The sequence below is a fragment of the Nicotiana tomentosiformis genome, chromosome 4 (genome assembly GCF_000390325.3).
Source record: "Nicotiana tomentosiformis chromosome 4, ASM39032v3, whole genome shotgun sequence".
Classification (NCBI taxonomy): Eukaryota; Viridiplantae; Streptophyta; class Magnoliopsida; order Solanales; family Solanaceae; genus Nicotiana; species Nicotiana tomentosiformis.
Window position 1 is genome coordinate 100,239,353 of NC_090815.1, and position 20,568 is coordinate 100,259,920.

Genomic DNA, 20,568 nt, shown 5'->3' on the forward strand with positions numbered 1-20,568 from the left:
GAAATGGCCGATAAGTTTGTAATCTCCCATGTTGGAGCCAAGAAGGCCGAGGCGAGAGTAAACAACATATTTGCTGTTAAGCAATCCCTGGGAGAGGGACTAAGGGACTTCCTCGCCCCGTTCAACAGAGTAAAGATGACTCTGCCAAATGTATCTAAAGGGGTGTCGGTCGCAGCTTTTCAGAACGGGTTGAATCGAGAGGGTTAAAGAGAAACTAGAAAATTGTTGAGTCAACTAATGAAGTGTCCTTCAACCATTTGGGACAAAATCCACAACGCTTATTGTTCCGAGGTCCGAGCAGATGAGGACGATCTCAACGAACCAACTCACTGGCTAACCTTGGTACAAGCCGAATCCAGAAAAGGACGAAGAGATAGTACCAGAAGAGATCACCTAATTCCACGACCTAACAGGGAACGACACCAACCTTATGTCAGGGTGGGCGCCGCACCTTCCCTCCAATATGAAGAAGGCACATCCAGACCGAGGACAGGGACTCATCGGAACTAAAGAGGTATGCCTCCTTAATTATCTACTCACAGTTTTTGTGTATAGCCTACAGAAATAGTCTACGTGATAAGTGGGGATTTTGACTACTTATTAATGCCTTTTAGCTTTTGTTTTAATCTAAAAGTATTGAATTGCATTCCCAAAACTAATAAAATATGCAAAATTGCTGGAATGCTAGAAGTTGGACTCCCGAGATAAAATTCAGCTCAAAAAGGAGTAGTCCAAGCACAAGGCAACAAAAGGGCACAGAAGCATACAATGTGCGGTCCGCAGAAACAATTACGGACCGTAGAATTCCACCTGCGCCAAAAACAAAGAAGCAAAATTCAGTAGATATTTGTTCAAATTGCGGCCGCACATGGATTTTGCGGTCGCAAGAGCTGGGCTAGGACTCAAGTTCAGAGAGTGTGTAAATTTCCAAGTCCCGAGTCCCTGTGAATTACGGACCGCACAAGAATTGTGCGGCCACAGAAGAAGTGCCTTGTGGCCGCAGACATAAATGTGGGACCGCAAAAGACTGGTTTGCGATTGCAGACATAATCTACAGACCACAAAAATGTTGCCTCGCGGCCGCAATTCAGAATTATGCGGCCGCAGAATCCCAGCTCTTGCCAGATAAAGAAGTTGGCGGACCGCACATAGAATTGTGCGGCCGCAGAACCTCCCAAGGGGTATTTTTATCCTAGATTTTCAGACTTGTATAAATAGAAGAGTTTCACAAAATTAGGTTTAGTTTTGACATCAGCAATTACTGTAGCCGTTTTTCTTTGCCTCTTTTGGAAGTTTACAATATTTTGGTGTATTTTACAATAGATTTTATTATTTTAAGCTTACATTATTAGTTTAATTAGTCTCTATTCTTCTTTTTCTTCAAACCCAAGTATGAGTAGTTAGATTTTTATTAGGGTTGTGACCCAACCCTAGTGTGTTAACCTTATGGTAATTAAATTAGTGCTTTTTTATTATTGGGTATTTATTATTTAGCCTAGTTCATACTTTAATTTGTGGAATTAATGGTTGCAAATATTAGTTCATGCCTATTTGACTTAGTCTCTACTTGAGAAAGAGAGACTTAATCTAGGAAAAATTGGCTAACAAGGAATTGGGTCAATCGAGAGATTGATTAACCCATTTAAAGGATTCAACCTAGAAATAGTACTAAGCCGACTTGAGCTTTTATCAACTATTTTGTGTGATACCCATTTGGTCTTGAGAAAGCCAAATTGGGCAAAACCACTCTTTGACTTAGAGGTATTGAGTGAGTAATTGAGAGTTGATAGATATAATATACTCTGATCAACAAAACAAGCATTAAGGTCTTTATCCCATTAGGCAAACACCTAGGCAATGGTCACAACCCTAGATTTTTTACCAATTTAAAAAACCTCAAAAACAACAATTCCTAGTCTTCTTTCTTTATTCTGCAATCTTTAGTGTAAAATTAGAAATAGAAACAAAACCTTTTTGTGGAAGTGCAATTCAAGATAATTTAATCATGCGTATTAGAATATATACCCCTAACGCACATCTTAGCTCCATGTGGATTTGACTCCGACTCTTAGTTAGGTTTTATTATTACAAATAACCGTTTTATATCTCTATTGAGGTGTGCAATTAGATGCAATCAATTTTTGGCGCCGTTGTCGGGGAGTTAAAAACGGTGTTAGCTATATATTTGGGGGTATTTTTGGAGTATCTTATTTTCCTTCCGTGTTACTAATTTGTTTGAGAAATCGTAGGTACAACCATGGCAAACAAGGAGTTCGGAAATATTGCTTTGGGGGATGTGGACATTGAGGATGACCAAGTGGATGAGGTTCCTCTTGATCCTCAAGCCAATAGATGAGGCCGAGTGCCTCATGACAATGTACCCGTTCCACCCCCACATCTACCACGAGCAGCTCCACACCGGGTGTTACCCAATGAAGGATATACAAGTGCAATAGTCCCTCCCCGTATTAGGGCGGGCAACTTTCAAATAACCAATATGATGCTCACTTTGTTAGAACAACGAGGGTTCTTCACTGGTGCTCCAAGTCAAAATGCATACAAACATTTGAAGGGGTTTGTGGACACTTGTTGGGGGAGCAGGAAAACAAATGTCTCCGAGGATGCTTTGAGGCTAAGACCTTTTCCCTTCTCTCTACGGGGGAAAGCTTTAGATTGGTTGGAACGTCTGCCGAACCATTCCATTCACACTGGATGAATTGGCGAAAAAGTTTATTTCTAAGTTCTTCTCTCCGGGGCACATGGCTACACTTTGGGATGAGATTCTAGCATTCAAGCAAGAGCCCAATGAAACACTACACGAGATATGGGAGATGTACAGAACAATGATCAAGGAATGTCCCAACAATGATATGACGAAAAACATGATTCAACAAACCTTCTATCGTGGGATTAACACGACTAATCAATGTGTCGTGAATCAACTTGCCGGTGGAAATTTTATGACTATGTCTTATGAGGAGATGTGTGAGATACTAGATGAAATGGCAGAAACATCATCGGCATGGCAATCCTGGGTTAATGTTCCACAAGGTGATCCCAACATGATCCACCTTCACAAAGAGTTGCATGACCACGGGTAAGCCATAGCCGAATTGACTACCACCATAAATCAACTAGCAAAGGCTCAACTTCAACAAGTGTAAAATCCTAAGCAAGTCAATACCATGGAGGGAGTGAACCTGATGGTGAACAAAAAGAGAACCAAGGGTCCACAAGTGCAACATCAAGTGGACAATTTTGTGCAAGATGATAGTGGGTTTGATCAAGACGATTCTTATAATGAACAAGAGTAGGAGGTGCAATATATGAACAACTTTCAAGGGCAACGAAATACTTTCCATGGACCAAATAAACAACAATGGCGACCTAAAAACAATCAAGAAAATTAGAATTCTAACAACCAAGGTAATTGGAGTGGTGGAAATAATCAAGGGAATTGGCATAACAACAATCAAGGAAATTTGAATAGCAATAATCAAGGAAATTGGGGAGGTAACAATCAAGGCAGATGGAATAATAATCAAGGCAATCGGGAGTCGGGCTTTCAAATGCCCCCGATGTATCAACAACCGAGTAACCCACCTCCTTATCCTTCTCATGGTCCTAGTTCTTCAACAAATGAGATGGGAAGTATTGAGAACATGTTCAAGAAAATGATGAAAAAGAATGCCAATTCGTATGCTTAACTTGCCTCACACAATACATCGATCCACAACCTAGAAGTGCAAATGGGAAAAATCTCTCAAGCTCTCAATTCTCGGCCTAAGGGGCCACTACCAAGTGACATGGTGGTGAACCCAAAGGATGGGAACAACATGGGGCATGCCATGGCCGTTACTACAATAAGTGAAAGAGGTGGGAATGCAGCCACCTCAAGTCAAAGGCAACTTGTGGATGATGAGCAAGTGATACAAGAATAAGAGGTCCCCAGCGATGTGGTGCAAACAAATGATGAAATTCGGATTGATATTGATGATAGTGTGGAAGAGACTCAAGAAGAAGTAAACCCGTCTAGGGATCATTTTATTGACATACCAGAACCGGTAGTACAAAAGGCTATGGCACCATTGCCTTAGCCTCCACCTCCATATCCTCAAAGACTTGCCAAGCAAAATGGTGAAAAATAATTCAAGAGTTTATTCAAATGATGAAGAGTCTTTCAATCAATATGCCATTAGTTGAAGCTTTAGAACAAATGCCTGGTTATGCAAAGTTTATGAAGGATCTTGTGATAAAGAAGCGATCATTGAATTTTGAAACTATCAAGGTCATTCATCAAGTGAGTGAAATTGTGCACTCAATGGCTCATAAATTGAAAGATCCCGATGCTTTCACAATTCCTTGTACAATTGGAAGCACCGAGTTTGCTAAAACTCTTTGTGATCTTGGGTCAAGTATCAATTTGATGCATATTTGATTTTCAAGACCTTGGGAATTGGTCAACCAATACCCACCTCTATGAGATTGCAAATGGCCAATCGGACCATGAAAAGACCTTTGGGAGTGATTGAATATGTCTTGGTTCGTGTTGATAAATTCATTCTTCCGGCAGATTTTGTTATCCTAGATTGTGAAGTTGATTATGAGGTGCCGATTATTCTTAGAAGATCTTTCCTTGCTACGGGGAAGGCTTTTTGTGTTGTTGAAGCCGGAGAACTCACCTTACGAGTGGGTGATGAAAAAGTGGTTTTCCATGTGTGAAAATCCATGCGGCAACCAAATAGCAATGAGGCGTATTATTTTGTGAACTTGGTGACCGATGTTATTGTTGATGATACAAGTACCACAATCAATATTAGTGATATGTTAGAGGTCGTCTTGCTCAACTTTGATGATGATGAGATGGATGGCTTCATGAAATGTGTGAACTCTTTGCAAGGAATGGGGTCGTACAATTATGCACCCTGGAAACTATCCTTGGATCTTGAAAATAGGAAAACTCCTCCTACAAAGACTTCCATTGAAGAGCCTCCTACATTGGAGTTGAAGCCATTGCCTCCACATCTTCGGTATGAATTTCTTGGCCCTTGCTATACTTTACCGGTTATTGTTGCCTCTTGCTTGACTAACATACATGTAGATTCTACATTGGCGGTGCTACATAAGAGGAAGAAGACTATTGGGTAGACATTGGCGGATATTCGGGGGAAAAGCCCCACATTTTGCATGCATAAGATCAATTTGGAGGAAGATGCTAAACCATCTATTGAACATCAAAGAAGACTAAATGAGGCTATGCAAGAAGTTGTCAAAAAGGAGATTATCAAGTGGTTGGATGCTGGGGTTGTCTACCCCATTTTCGATAGTTCGTGGACTTCTCCAGTTCAATGTGTCCCAAAGAAAGAGGCATAACGGTGGTCACCAATGACAAGAATGAGTTGATTCCTACGAGAACGATGACCGGTTGGAGAGTGTGTATGGACTATCGCAAGCTCAACAAAGTCACAAGGAAGGATCATTTTTCATTTCCCTTCCTTGACCAAATGCTTGATAGGTTGGCTGGCAGTGCTTTCTATTGCTTTCTTGATGGATATTCGGGCTAGAACCAAATCCTTATTGCTTCAGAGGATCAAGAGAAAATAACCTTTACATGTCCATATGGTACTTTCGCCTTCAAGCGGATGCCATTTGGGTTGTGTAATGCCTCAACGACTTTTCAAAGGTGTATGATGGCTATCTTCACGGACATGGTGGAATACTACCTTGAAGTTTTCATAGATGACTTCTCGGTGGTTGGGGATTCCTTTGATGATTGTCTTGCAAATTTAGATAAAGTGTTAGCAAGATGTGAAGAAACGAATTTGGTGCTAAATTGGGAGAAGTGTCATTTCATGGTCGAGGAAGGTATTGTCCTTGGCCACAAGATCTCAAAGAATGGAATCGAAGTTGACATGGCAAAGATTGAGGTGATTTCTAAACTTCCACCCCCAACTTCGGTGAAAGGCATGCAGAGTTTCTTAGGCCACGCGGGGTTCTACCGGCGTTTCATCAAAGATTTCTCTAAGGTGGTGAACCCGTTGTGCAAACTTCTAGAGAAAGATGCTAAGTTTCATTTCAATGATGATTGCATGAGAGCCTTTGAATTGTTAAAGTTCAAGTTGACAACCACTCCCATTATCACCGCTCCTAATTAGAGTGTCTATTTTGAACTCATGTGTGATGCTAGTGACGTAGCGGTTGGGGTTATTTTTGGGCAACGCATCAACAAGAGTTTTTATCCGGTCTACTATCCTAGTAAGACCACGAATGATGCCCAAGTCAATTATACCATTATAGAGAAAGAGCTCCTTGCTATTGTGTTTGTAATTGAGAAGTTTCTCCCGTACTTGATGGGTGCAAAAGTTATTGTCCACATGGATCATGTGGCACTTCGTTATCCTATGAGCAAGAAAGATTCCAAAGCTCGGTTAATGAGATGGGTGCTTTTGTTGCAAGAGTTCGATATTGACATCAAAGATAGAAAAGGGAGTGAAAATCAAGTGGCGGACCACTTGTCTTGTTTAGAGGAGGAGAGGAGGCCACATGATGACCTAAAATCAATGACTACTTCCCCATTGAGCAACTCTTGGCTATTTTAATGAAGGAGGTGCCATGGTTCGCGGATCTAGCAAATTTCCTTGTGTGTGGAATCATCCCGGATGAGTTCTCTTCAAACCAAATGAAGAAGCTCAAACGGAATTGTCAAGATTATTATTGGAATGAACCATACCTTTCTCGGATTTGCACGGATAGGGTAATTAGAAGATGTGTACCGGAAGAAGAACAAGGTAAAATTCTAGGGGAATGTCATTCTTCGCCATATGGTGGTCACCATGGTGGAGCAAGAACGACGACCAAAGTGCTAAGTTGCGGTTTCTATTGGCCCACTCTTTACAAGGATGCAAGTAATATAGTGAAAAGATGTGATGAATGTCAACGGGACGGTGGAATCTCGAAGAAAAATGAAATACCTCTCACTACTATTTTTGAGATTGATATCTTTGATTTGTGGGGTATTGACTTCGTGGGCCCTTTTATGAGTTCCTTTGGAAACAACTACATCTTGGTCGCGATTGATTATATTTCTAAATGGGTTGAGGCCATTGCTCTACCCAACAATGAGGCTAGAATTGTGGTGGTGTTCTTGAAGAAGAATATTTTCACACAATTTGGTACTCCGAGGGCTATTATAAGCGATGGGGGGGTCACATTTTTGCAACAAGGCTTTCGACACCTTACTTAGCAAGTATGATGTTACTCATAAAGTCACGACTCCCTATCATCCACAAGCAAGCAGTCAAGTGGAAGTCTCCAACCGGGAGATAAAGAGTATTTTGTCCAAACCAGTGAATGCTAATCGGACGGATTGGTCCAAGAAGATTGATGATGCATTATGGGCTTATTGTATGGCTTACAAAACACCTATCGGAATGTCGCCATACCGGTTGGTGTTCAGAAAAGTATGTCATCTTCCGGTGGAACTTGAGCACAAAGCCCTGTGGGCTCTAAAGAAGTTGAATCTTGATTGGGATGTAGCCGTTAATTTGAGGGTTGCACATTTGAATGAATTGGATGAGTTTTGGTATCATGCTTATGCAAGTTCGTCGTTGTACAAAGAAAATATGAAATATATTCATGACAAATACATTTGGAACAAAGAGTTTAAGGTGGGCGATCTCGTATTATTGTTCAATTCGAGGTTGAGGATGTTTCCCGGAAAGCTAAAGTCTAAATGGAGTGGTCCTTTTTGAAATTGTGGGTGTGACGCCTTTTGGTGCATTGGACTTGAAGAACAAAAACAATGAGGTATTCCGAGTCAATGGTCACCGGGTGAAGCACTATTTGGGAAAAGTTGGAGATGGCCACATCATGGATTCATTTCAACTGATGGTATTTTACGTCGTACCGCGACGTTAAATCAGGCGCTTCTTGGGAGGCAACCCATACATTTTTATTTTCTTTATTTCTTTTGTAGTTAGGAGTTTTTTTTGTGCTAACTTGATTTGAAGTGTGCTGTAAGGATGAGTGTGCTTTACATGAATGATGGACAGAAATCTGGCTAAGTGTGCAAAATTGTGCGGATCGCAGGTGAATTGTGCGGACCACACATTTCCAGTGGCTGCACTATTATCTTGCGGACTGTAGAAATGGAATGTGAAAAATGCCAGCACTTTGAAGTTGGTCTGTTAGAAAAAGGCTCGATCTGCGGCCGCAACAACAAATATGCGGTCCACAACAAGGGATCATCGGCCGCACACAAAATATTGCGGACCGCAAAACAAAAGGGCAATTTAGCCCCTAGGTAACAGAGTGCGGACCGCAATTGGAATTCTGCGGCCGCACTCGCCTCTCTTCCCCTTCTGAACTTCAAGCATATAAATAGAGGGTTAGGGCTAATATTACCTTTTTCCCTCTCTGAGCACAAAACTTGTGCCAATTCGAAACCTCTTGGTAAATCACCTACCCACACGCCTAGTAATTGTTGATCACTCATTTCTTGCACTGATTAATATATGGTATGCTTCAATCACTTATTAGTTTAGGCCATTTGTCATTGAACTCAATTATACAACCATGTGGGATTAAATCTATAGTGGGTCAACTGGTAAATGCTCTAGGGGGAATGGGTCAATAGATTTTCATGCTTATATGTTGTTTCCGTGTCAAAATTTGTGCAAAAATTGCAAGCCCTAGATAAAAATTACGGACCTGTTCGTAATTGTTGGAACCTGCGGCCGCATAAGAAACTGTTCGGTCCGCAGAAGTTGAATCTAGGGTACTTTAGTAAGGAAGGGTTCTGCGGTCGCAAGAAAATTGTGCAGACTGCAAAAATCCCATTGCGACCGAAGAACAACATTTTTTCCTGCTATCAGATAGTTGACAAATTGGTGACTCACATGTGCGTCCGCAAGACAAATTGTGCGGACCGCAGAAAATAAGTTGCGGCTACAAAATAGCCAATTCTCTGTTATCATAGAGTTGGCATATTTGTGGTATCTGAGTTGCGGCTGCAAGACAAAATGTGCGGACCGCAATCCAAATCTACGGTCGCAAGAGAGAATTGTGCGGTCCGCAATGCCCTTTCTATGGCCGTAATGAAAAATATGCGGACCACAGATCCCTACCCTGCAAGCATAGTTCAACTATGTTCCTCACTGTATCTTCTGGTGTGTCCTTACATTCATTGTATGTATGAACTTGAATTGCAACTAACAATCGCCTTTGCTTGGTACAGAAAATAGTTCGATCTAGAGGCAGAGGCGATACTTCGAAAGGAGGGGTGACCCTTATTGGGGATGAGGGAAGAGACCCTTACGTAGTGCCCAACAACATGAAATTAGAAAGAAAACAACAGTCGACATAAGGCAAGGTGCAGACCTTTCCGAGACCAGTTCTTATGCCCCATCTAGGGAAGCATCGGAGGTCAAATCAGCCTCTGTACATGAGCAGTCGGCTGTCCAGTCAAGGCCACCAGGGAGGTTCAGGGACGAGTTGTCCACATCTCACAGCACTTCCGAGGGCTCAGAAAGTGCTAGTCAGGCTTCTGAGCCATTTACTATACATGCCCCTGAGGCACCAGAGACATCAGTTCAGGACATCCCTGATGATGGTAGAGGGGGAGATTCTACTGTTACCGGCCTCAAAAGGTCGAAGAAGAAAGTGGTATGGGAGGACCGTTTTGTCAGTTTGGCCGCCTTTACCAGCTTCCATGAATGGTGACTAGTGAAGTCGCTTACTCTTGAGCGACAATTTCAGTTGAAAGATCTTGAGAGGTATAACCCGACAGTGTTGAGACAGTTTAGAGAACACAAAGGGTGGATGTGGTTTACCTAGAGCGTGATGGATGCTAAGGAGTACCTTGTCCAGAAATTCTACGCCAATGTGGCGCATATCAAGAAAGGGACAAAGGTGACGAAAGTGAGAAACCTCAAGGTGCGATTTGATCAGCACACATTGAACACTTACTTGTGATTTGATGATGTCGAGCCCACAGAGTATTTAGAGAAGTGTGCACTTGGGGAGGCAGCTTGTCAGTGGTTAGCAGATATTCTAGCAGCTCTTGGGCCACCACCACCATGGATCACAACAGAGGTTTCTCTTAATAGGAACACTCTGAGATTTGAGGCAAAAGGGTGGCAAACCTTTGTCTGCGGCAGACTAGACCCGTGCCAGAATGCGTCCTATATTCTGATTCCTCGGGCAGTTCTACTTGCTTTTATCATGGTCGGGTACCCTATTAATGAGGGTGTCGTGATATCGACCAACTTCTCTGTGATCGCTCAGCAAGCTGACACATCCTACTCGTATCCCAACACCATTACAGAGTATCTCACGGATGCGAGGGTAGAGCCGAGGAACTTTAATAAAAAGGTGCGGCCGAAGAAGCCTTTCTCATGGTACTCACTGATGGATGCACACAACCCTAAGAAAAAGGGTCAGCCGTCTATCACCACAGATCAGTTTGATGAGCCATCGGTGGTAGTTGCAGAGGCAATTGATGTTCCATCCACTTCAGCCAAGCCTTCATCTAGTGTCGCAGCTATGCCTCTACCACCATCTTCAGTTCCTACTGCAGTTCCTATCACAGGTTCCACCTAGGCTTTGAAGCCGGTGCCTATGCCTACTGCTCCACTTTCTGTGCTGCAAGTTTCCCAAACATTAGCGAGCCTTAACAACTAGATGTAGACAGCCACTACAAAGCTGTATGACTTATCCAGTACTGTTGCAGAACAGTCTTCTATTCCGGTACCTCAGATGCCCCCATCAGTGGAAGAAACATTGAAGATGCTCCTGGAAAACTAGAACACCATCATGGCTACATTGGTACAACATGAGTCAGTGATCGAAGAGCTGGGAAAATAAGTAAAGAAGATGAGAAAGTCCCAGGCCTCCAATGTGGTTGTGTGGGCCCTCAACTCTGTCTTCTTTAACAATCCAGTTGCGTGAGAGGTGAGTTGCTTTGTTGTTAGTCCAAATACCCGTGCGAAAGGTCTAAAACTTGCCCCGAATGTGTTTCAAGGCGAAATCATAAGTTTTTCTTTGCTTGAGAAGTGATTGTATACTTTTCTTAGCCCGTTTGAGTTTTCTATTGCCTACCAATGATGTCATCTCTAGTCAACCTTTTCGAGCCTTTAGCCTTACTCATTTGAAAACCATGTTACAAGCCTTTACCCGTTCTATTGTGACTCTCTCTTGGCACCCGAGCTTTCCTTAACACTCATGTGAAACAAATGGCTAAAAACATAAGTTTGGGGGAGAGACGAGGAAGTAGAAAAAGATATCAAGGCACAAAAAGAGAAAACAAAATGATGAGAAGAAAAGGCAAAGAAAAGAAAAGAACTAAAAGAAAAATGCAACAAAATGAATAAGTAGAAGAGTTGAAGGGATTAAAAGAAAGGAAATGATCCCAAACATGGAGAAATATGAATGTAATGATCAAGAAAAAGTGATGTTAAGTCTCTCTAGTCCCCCAAAGAAAAGGAAATGCCTCAAAGAATTGGCAAGGTGTGAGCCGAGAATAAAAAGATGGAGTGCTTAAGGAAAGGTATAACCACTCAACCATATTGTATCCAACCCTAATCCAAAAATCTTCATTACATCCCAAAAGAAGTCCTACCTGATTTCAAGCCGAGTGAGCTTACATTAGTGGCGATCTACATGAGGGGCAAGGCTATGGCACTTGAAGCCGTACTTGTGACATTCTCTTGAGAGAGACGAGTAAACCTTTCATAAATCTTTGGATTGAGTGCTAAGTTTCTTAAGTGACCCAGGCAACCGGAGAGTAGAGGAGGGGGAGTTTAGAATCCACAATGACCTACATGAGAGAGCGAGTTTTCTTGATGAGTAAACTCAACTCTTGATGCTCAAGTATCACATTAGAACTATATGTGCATAAATGTTTAACTTCTCGCCTTGATGATAATAAATAAGTAGTGTGAGTAATTGTTGGTCCCAACTGATGTGTGAATGGCTCACCGTTGACTTGCTGAAATGACCCTTAACTTGTGGAGGTGGGAACTAAATTGTTTTCTTGAGGACAAGCAAAGACTTAAGTTTGGGGAAGTTGATAAATGGGGATTTTGACTGCTTATTAGCGCCTTTTAGCTTTTATTTTAGTCTAAATGCATTGAATTGCATTCCCAAAACTAATAAAATGTGCAAAATTGCAGGATGTTGGAAGTTGAACTCCCGAGATGAAATCCGGCTCAAAGAGGAGTAGTACAAGCACAAGGCAACAAAAAGGCACAAAAGTATACAATGTGTGGTCCGCAGAAACAATTGCGGACCACAGAATTCCACCTACGACCGCAAACAAAGAAGCAAAATTCAGCAGATATTTGTGCAAATTGCGGACATCACATGAATTTTGCGGACTGTGCAAGAGTTGGGCTAGGACTCAAGTTCAGAGAGTGTGAAAATTTCCAAGTCCCGAGTCCCTGTGAATTGCGGACCGCGCAAGAATTTCGCTACCGCAGAAGAAGTGCCTTGCGGCCACAAACATAAATATGCAGACCGTAGAAGACTGGTTTGAGACCGCTGACAAAATCTATGGACCGCAAAAATGTTGTCTCGCGGCTGCAATTCAGAATTATGCGGCCGCAGAATCCTAGCTCCTGCCAGATGAAGAAGTATGCGGACTGCACATGAAATTGTGCGGCCGCAGAACCTCCCAAGGGGTATTTTTGTTTGAGATTTTTAGACTTGTATAAATAGAAGAGTTTCATGAAATTAGGTAAGTTTTGACATCAACAATTACTGTAGCTGTTTTTCTTTGCCTCTTTTGGAAGTTTACTATATTTTGGTATTTTTACAATATATTTTATTATTTTAAGCTTACATTATGAGTTTAATTAGTCTTTCTTCTTCTTTTTCTTCAAACCCAAGTATGAGTAGCTAGATTTTTACTAGGGTTGTGACCCAACCCTAGTGTGCTAACCTTAGGGGTAATTAAATTAGTGCTTGTTTATGATTGGGTGTTTATTATTTAGCCTAGTTCATACTTTAATTTGTGGAATTAATGGTTGCAAATATTAGTTCATGCCTATTTGACTTAGTCTCTACTTGAGAGAGAGAGAGAGAGAGAAAGAGAGAGATTTAGTCTAGAAAAACTTGGCTAACAAGGAATTGGGTCAATCGAGAGATTGATTAACCCAATTAAAGGGTTCAGCCTAGAGATAGTAATAACCCGACTTGAAATTTTATCAAATGTTTTGTGTGATGCCCATTTGGTCTTGAGAAAGTCAAATTGGGAAAAATCACTCTCTGACCGAGAGGTATTGAGTGGATAATTGAGAGTTGATAGCTATAATACACCCCGATCAACAAAAGAAGCAATAAGGTCTTTATCTCATTAGGCAAACACCTAGGCAATGGTCACAACCCTAGGCTTTTTACCAATTTGAAAAACATCAAAAATAACTATTCCTAGTCCTCTTTCTTTATTCTGCAATCTTTAGTGTAAAATTAGAAATAAAAACAAAACCTTTTTGTGGAAGTGCAAATCAAGATAATTCAATCACGCGCATTAGAATATATACCCCTAACTCCCATCTTAGCTCCCTGTGGATTCGACCCCAACTCTTAGTTGGGTTTTATTAATGCAAACGACTGTTTCATATCTCTATTGAGGTGTGCAATTGGACGGGTTCACTACGCCCTTGAGAAATTCGAAACAAAAGTGAAGTGGCCGCCAAAGATGACATCAAACCCAAACACCAGAAAGTTCGACGCCCTCTGTGAGTTCCACCAGGAACGCGGGCACAAAACAGAAGATTGCATTGCCCTCAGACAAGAAGTCATAAACATGATACGGCAAGGACACCTCAAAGAACTGTTAAACAACAAGGGGAGGATCAACTTCGCCAGAGGACGTGAACATCATGGCCCGCCAAAGCTGCCATCACCAGCTCGTACCATCAATATGATCATCGGCGATGGCAACGATGCCTCTGTCAATGGCGTGAAGTTCACCACCACTCACAAACTCAAGCGGTCGATCACCCGCTAACAGTACGACAGACTCGAAAAGAGTATCATCTTCGACGAGTCAGATGCCGACGGTTTGACTTTCCCTCATAATTATGCCCTTGTTATTACTTTACGCATTTTAGATACCTATGTCAAACGCATCATGATGGACGATGGAAGCGGTGCATACATTATCCATCCTCGAGTCCTTACCCAAATGAGGCTCAATGATAAGATAGTGTCGCGCTGCATCACGCTAATCAGTTTTAATAATGCAATTGAGCAAACATCCGGGGAAATTACACTCCCCGTATTGGTCGGCGGTGTAACTCTAGAGACAATATTCCACATCATGGACTAGGCTACCACGTACGATGCCATAATGGGTCGACCATAGATATATCCCATGAGAGTCGTCCCCTCCAGCCTATACCAAGTGATTAAATTCTCAATACCATGGGGGATATTTAACATACGCGGAGAACAACGCACAGCCTGGGAATGCTATCGCAATGCCTTAGACAGCGCGACCACCCAATAGAGAAAAGACAAAGAAAAATAGGTATAACAATCAACAGGGCCGAGGTCGGAGCAAGATGAGATGGAGGACGTCATCAAGGATCCCGACACGGTTGAAGCTGCAGGATCGACCATAGAAGACCTCGACCCCGTTAAATTGGACCTCAACGATCATAGCAAGAAGGACTATATCGGCTGCAAACTTTGGCAATCAGGTAAATTCCATCAATTCTTAACAGCTAATGAAGATTTGTTTGCTTTCAGCCATGCACATATGCCTGATATCCCAAAGGAAATTGCCACGCACAAATTAAATATCGACCCATTCTACAAGGTCAGGCGTAAATTCAACCCCGTTATTAACGACATAGTTCGCGAGGAGAAAACGGCTCCATCAAGGAGTCGAAGTACCCCAAGTGGGTCGCCAACGTAGTGATGGTCAAAAAGAAAATTGGGAAATAGCGGATGTGCGTGGATTTCACAGATTTGAACAAAGCATGTCCGAAGGATTCATTCCCATTACCTTGTATCGACCAACTCATCGACGCAATGGACGGGCATGAGCTACTAAGTTTCCTCGACGCTTACTCGGGTTATAATCAGATCCTTCTGGAAGAAGAAGATCAGGAAAAGACCATGTTTATCTCCCACCACGGAACGTATTGCTACAGAGTCATGCCGTTTGGACTAAAAAGCACAGGGGCTACTTATCATAGATTGGTAACAGGGATGTTCAAAGACCAGCTTGACAAAACAATGGAGGTATATATAGACGACATGCTAGTCAAGTCCAAAAGGGGAGAAGATCACGTCGATCATTTGAAAGAAACTTTCGACATACTCAGACGGTACGGAATAAAGCTGAACCTGGAGAAATGCACATTCGGTGTAGCCTCGGGAAAATTCTTGGGGTTTTTGGTATCGCAACGAGGGATCGAGGTCAACCCAGACAAAATCAAAGCCATTGAGGGGATGTCAGAACTCTTAACCACCAAAAAACAAGTCCAAAGGTTGACTGGTCATATCGCCGCCCTATCAAGGTTCATCTCGCGATCGTTGGATAGGTGCCATAAATTATTTGGCGTACTCAAGAAGGACAACGGCCTCAAATGGACTTCCGATTATGTCCAGTCTCTGCGAGAACTAAAGACATACCTATCATCACCGCCCTTGCTTTCAAAACCCGAACTTGGGGAGCAACTCCTCGTCTATCTAGCCGTATCCGAGGTAGCATTAAGTGCAGTCTTGATCCGCAAAAATAAAGGTATGCAATCCACCATCTATTACATTAGAAAAATACTCGTAGACGCTTTGACGAGGTACCCACACCTCAAAACAAATGGCTCTGGCCTTATTCGTAGCTTCACGGAAACTTAGACCATATTTCCAATGTCATCCTATCTCGGTCGTCACAACTTTCCCCCTGAGGAGCATTTTGCATAAGCACAAGCTATTGGAAAGGTTGGCCTAATGGGTCATCGAGCTAAGTGAGCAATATATCACATACCGGCCGCGAACGACGATAAATTCATAAGTGCTCGCCGACTTCAATGCAAAAATAATGCCTGAAGTTGAAAGGGAAGCCGTCCAAACTTCCCTCCAAACACAAGACCTGGAGTATCCAACGCATCAGGGTCCGGACTGAGATTCGTACTCAAGGTCCCAACATGTGAAGTAATTTTCCAGTCCATAAGGTGCCCGTATATAACTAACAATGAGGCTGAGTATGAGAACATAATTGCAGGATTAAGGTTAGCACTCGAAGAAGGGGCAAAAAGGTTGAAACTCCACTGTGACTCCCAGCTCATGGTCAACCAAGTCATAGAGGCTTTCCAAATCAAGGAACAAAGATTGCAAAAATACCAAACCAAAATCTGCAAGTTGTTTCCTTTCGACGAATGCTAACTCGATCAAATCCCACGAGCACAGAATGCCGAAGCAGATGGCATCTCCAAACTAGCCGCAACTACCACAAACATCATGACCGGAGATAAAAGCGTAGTCCACCTCCTCAACGCATCACTGGACCGAGTCGAGGTAAGAACCATAAACTTAACTTGGGACTGGCGCAATCGTATTATCGCATATTTGCAGGACGGCACACTCCCAGGCGACAAAATAAGGCCAAAAAACTAAGAGTGCAATCGGCCAAATACAATCTCCTTCATAGCGACCTGTACAAGAGGACTTACGGCAGCCCTCTAGCGAAGTGCTTGGGCCCGAACCAAACCCAGCGTGTCCTCAAAGAAGTCCATGAATGCCATTGCAGAGCTCACTCCGGCAATCGAGCACTGGTCAGTTGCCTCATACGGGCGAGATACTACTGGCCCACCATGGATAAGGATGCAGCAGACTTCGTGAGGAAATGCGAACAATGCCAAAAGTACACCCCAATGATTCACCAAGAAGGAGAACCCCTCCACTCGGTCACCTCCCCTTGGCCGTTCATCAAATGGGGAATGGACATCGTGGGACCCCTCCCAGCGGGATGAGGTAATGTACGATTCCTTTTGGTTTTAACTGACTATTTCTCTAAATGGGTAGAAGCAGGAGCATTCGCCCAAATACGGGAATAAGAGTTAATCACCTTTATATGGAGAAACATCATATGTCGATTCGGCATACCCAAGGAAATCAGTTGTTACAACGGACTCCAGTTCATAGGAAAGAGAATCGCCGAGTTCTTCGAAAAATGACATATCAAGAGGATACTCTTAACCCCATATCATCTAGCGGGTAACGACCAAGCAGAATCCTCCAATAGTCTATACTAAACATTATGAAGAAAAAACTCGAAGATGCCAAGGGTTTATGGCTGGAAATGTTACCAGAAGTACTATGGGCCTATCGAACAACTCTGAAGACGAGCACAGGAGAGACGCTCTACTCTTTGGTCTATGGGACTTAGGCAGTAATACCGATCGAGGTTGGAGAACCCATCCAAAGGTACTCCCATGAAAGTGGCTCGGGTAACGACGAGAGCAGAAGGCAGGAACTCGACGAAATAGACGAATGGAGAGACATGGACTCCATAAGAATGGTCGCCCAAAAACAACAAGCAGAACATTATTACAACAAAAAAGCAAAGGTCTGGCCACTTAAAGTCGGGGACTACGTACTGAAAGCCAAAACTCAAGCGAGCAAAGATCCCCGAGAAGGCAAGCTGGGAACAAACTGGAACGGTCTGTACAAAATCACAGCCAAAGCAAACAAGGGTTCATTCCAACTAGAGACAATGGAAGGAAAGCTACTACCAAACAACTGGAATATCATCCACCTCAAATACTTCAACTTCTGAGAGAAAAAACGTCCCCCAAGTCATACTTTTTTTTCCTCACTTGAGTTTGGTCCCATTTGGGTTTTCTTAAGGAGTTTTTTTAATGAGGAGACAAAGGGAACACTTCGAGTCGGAGTACGCGAGGGTAGGTCGTGGTTAATATTTTATTACTCGACCTCTCAATACTTTCTAGGTCAACCAATGAAGGGACTACATAGACTGGGACTGGAACGCCAACCAACACCCAAAAGTCTGTAAATTTCTCCAAGTATGTAACCAAAGCAAAAATGTCAAAGTAATAAGAAACTTTACGCTTATCAGCACACCTTTTTCGCATTAAGGTTATGTTCGATTACGATGAAACAAACACCTACCGGCCCTCGGTCACGATTTAATGAAATGTTATGTTTGACCCTGCTCGAACAAACACCCACCGGCCCTCGGCCGCGATTTAATGAAAGTTTATGTTCGACCACGATCGAACAAACACCTACCGGCCTTCGGCCTTGATTTAATAAAAGGTTATGTTAGACTCCGCTCGAACAAACACCTACAGGCCCTCAGTCGTGATTTACTAAAAGGTTATATTCGACCCCTCTCAAACAAGTACCTACCGGCCCTCGGCCGTGATTTAATGAAACGTTATGTTTGACCCCGCTCGAACAAACATCTACCGGCCCTCGGCCACGATCTATGAAAGGTTATGTATGATCCCGCTCGAACAAATACCTACCGACCCTCAGCCGCGATAACGAAAGGTTATGTTGGACCTCGCTCGAAGAAATACCTATCGGCCCTTGGCCACATCCCGACAAAGAAATAAAAATATACACAAGTACAGAAAATAAACCACAAGAAGAGAAGAAGATGCAAGGAACAACTTTGATATTTCACATACTTAAAACTGTTTACAATAGGCTCGTGAAGACGCCGGCAAAAACTATACAAAAAACCAAAATAGAAAACTACTGGCCACCACCGTCACGACCTTTAACATCCTCGCCGACTTGGCCCTCAACAGCATCGCCACCGTGACCATCAATACCCTCGCTATCGCTACTATTCTCCCTCAGGATATGCAGCGTCATACCAGGCATTCTCCTCGAGCTGGTCTACACCCTTATCCTCCTCACCGGCCTCAAACATAGCGGGATCATATCCACAAGAGACTCGAGCTTCACGAGACTTAACACGAGCATCTTCAAGGGCAGCCTTAGAAACGGATCCCGCCACATGCAAATATCGAAAGACATCTAACTGGGCCTCGGCATGAATCCAATCCTCATACAATTCATGAGGAACATTAGGAAAATCTGAAGTATGGGAAGAGGACGGCTGCGCCAGTAATAGGGCCTTCTCGGCCTCAAGAGCATCAACTCGATTGTAGAGGCTAGAAGTCTCTTTCTGCAACTCTCTAATCCTCTCAGCAAGCTGTTCTTCTTTAAGCTTTGTCGTTGCTAAGTCATTCTCTCGCTCGGAACGGAGAGTCTGGATCACCACCTCAAGAGACTCTGTCTTCCTCAAAGCCTCCAACCGAGCGGACTCTGCCTTCTCTAGAACCTCTGCCTTCTCGGTGACCTCACCACTTAGAACCTCCGCCCTGAATTGACACTCTTCAAGCTGGGAACGCAGCAAAACCACCTGAGCTTGGAGATCGCTGCATTGGGCTTTGACCCCCTTGCTGAGATCAAGCTCTTCCTCTTTACTCCTCAACGTCCCTTCCAGGATGCTGCACTTCCCCACCATCCGCACCAGCTCCTCGTCCCTGGCCTCCAAGTCCTCCCTCATTTGGTGCACATCGCCGCCCTCACGAAGCTGACACCGAAGCTCCCGGTACTTCTCTAGGACTCTGAAGTACTTGTCCTTCAACTTCACATAGATATATTTACGCCTCTACTCCCTACCAGCACTCTCAATTTCTAAGACGACCGTCTACAAAACGAACAAAAGAAATTAGAGACTATGAAAGAACAAAACCAAAGGAAAACAACTAACAGCGAATGTACTTACCCGAAAGGCGAGGCCGACAATGTTATTCGACAGGTCGCTGTCATTCATATCCTTGAGGTTCGTACCCTCAACTTCAGAACTAAGAGGGACAAGGGAAGGGATAATCTTCTCGGTATCCACGAGAAGATTACGGTCCATCGGGATCGTAATAGTCCTCAAAATCCCCTCCAACCTCACTTTAAGCTGATTAAGCCCCTCGCCGATCATCCTCATCTCATCTACATCCATGTCGGAATTAGATCCAACATCCTCCTTAGCAACAACCTTACTTATATCATTAGTCGAAGGAGGTACGTCAGCCACAACACCGGAAGATGAGGCCCCTTCACTTCTTGGAAGAATAGGTCCGTCATGGCCCACCATACCTTCGATCGCAACCCTCTCAGGCCGTATATCTGAATCTTTCAAATAAATGGTCTCGGGACTAGCCTCTGGGCTCTCCCTGATATGCACTATGGTCGTATCCCAAAGGACAAAGCCACAGTCTCCCACATCGATGGATGTCGACCTCTCCCCTGCGACGTCCACGGCCCTCCTCTTACGAGGCATCAAATCCCCATCACTAGGCAAAGGCTTGTCGTCCTTATCGATAAGACGATACAAGGGAGAAGCAGATAATTCTATGGCCGAAGTCTCGACGACTGAAGTCTCCACGGTAGAAAAAGGGACAGATTCAGACGCAGCCACTGGAGGGACCGAGGCACGAACAGAATCAGCCGCAGTCGAAGAAGGGGCGGGAGCCGAGGACGTAGTAGCTTTCCTCTTCCGGAACGAGGGTGCGGGAGCTTTCGACC

General features: G+C 43.4%; 1 protein-coding gene across 1 annotated transcript; it reads left to right on the forward strand.

Annotated features, from left to right (window-relative positions):
* The first annotated feature begins 4,189 nt into the window (after positions 1 to 4,189).
* Positions 4,190 to 4,722, forward strand: LOC138910224 (uncharacterized). The gene is made up of 2 exons (XM_070201450.1): positions 4,190 to 4,415; positions 4,574 to 4,722. Exons 1-2 carry the CDS (start codon positions 4,190 to 4,192, stop codon positions 4,720 to 4,722), a joined length of 375 nt encoding a protein of 124 aa, XP_070057551.1.
* Positions 4,723 to 20,568: the final 15,846 nt, after the last annotated feature.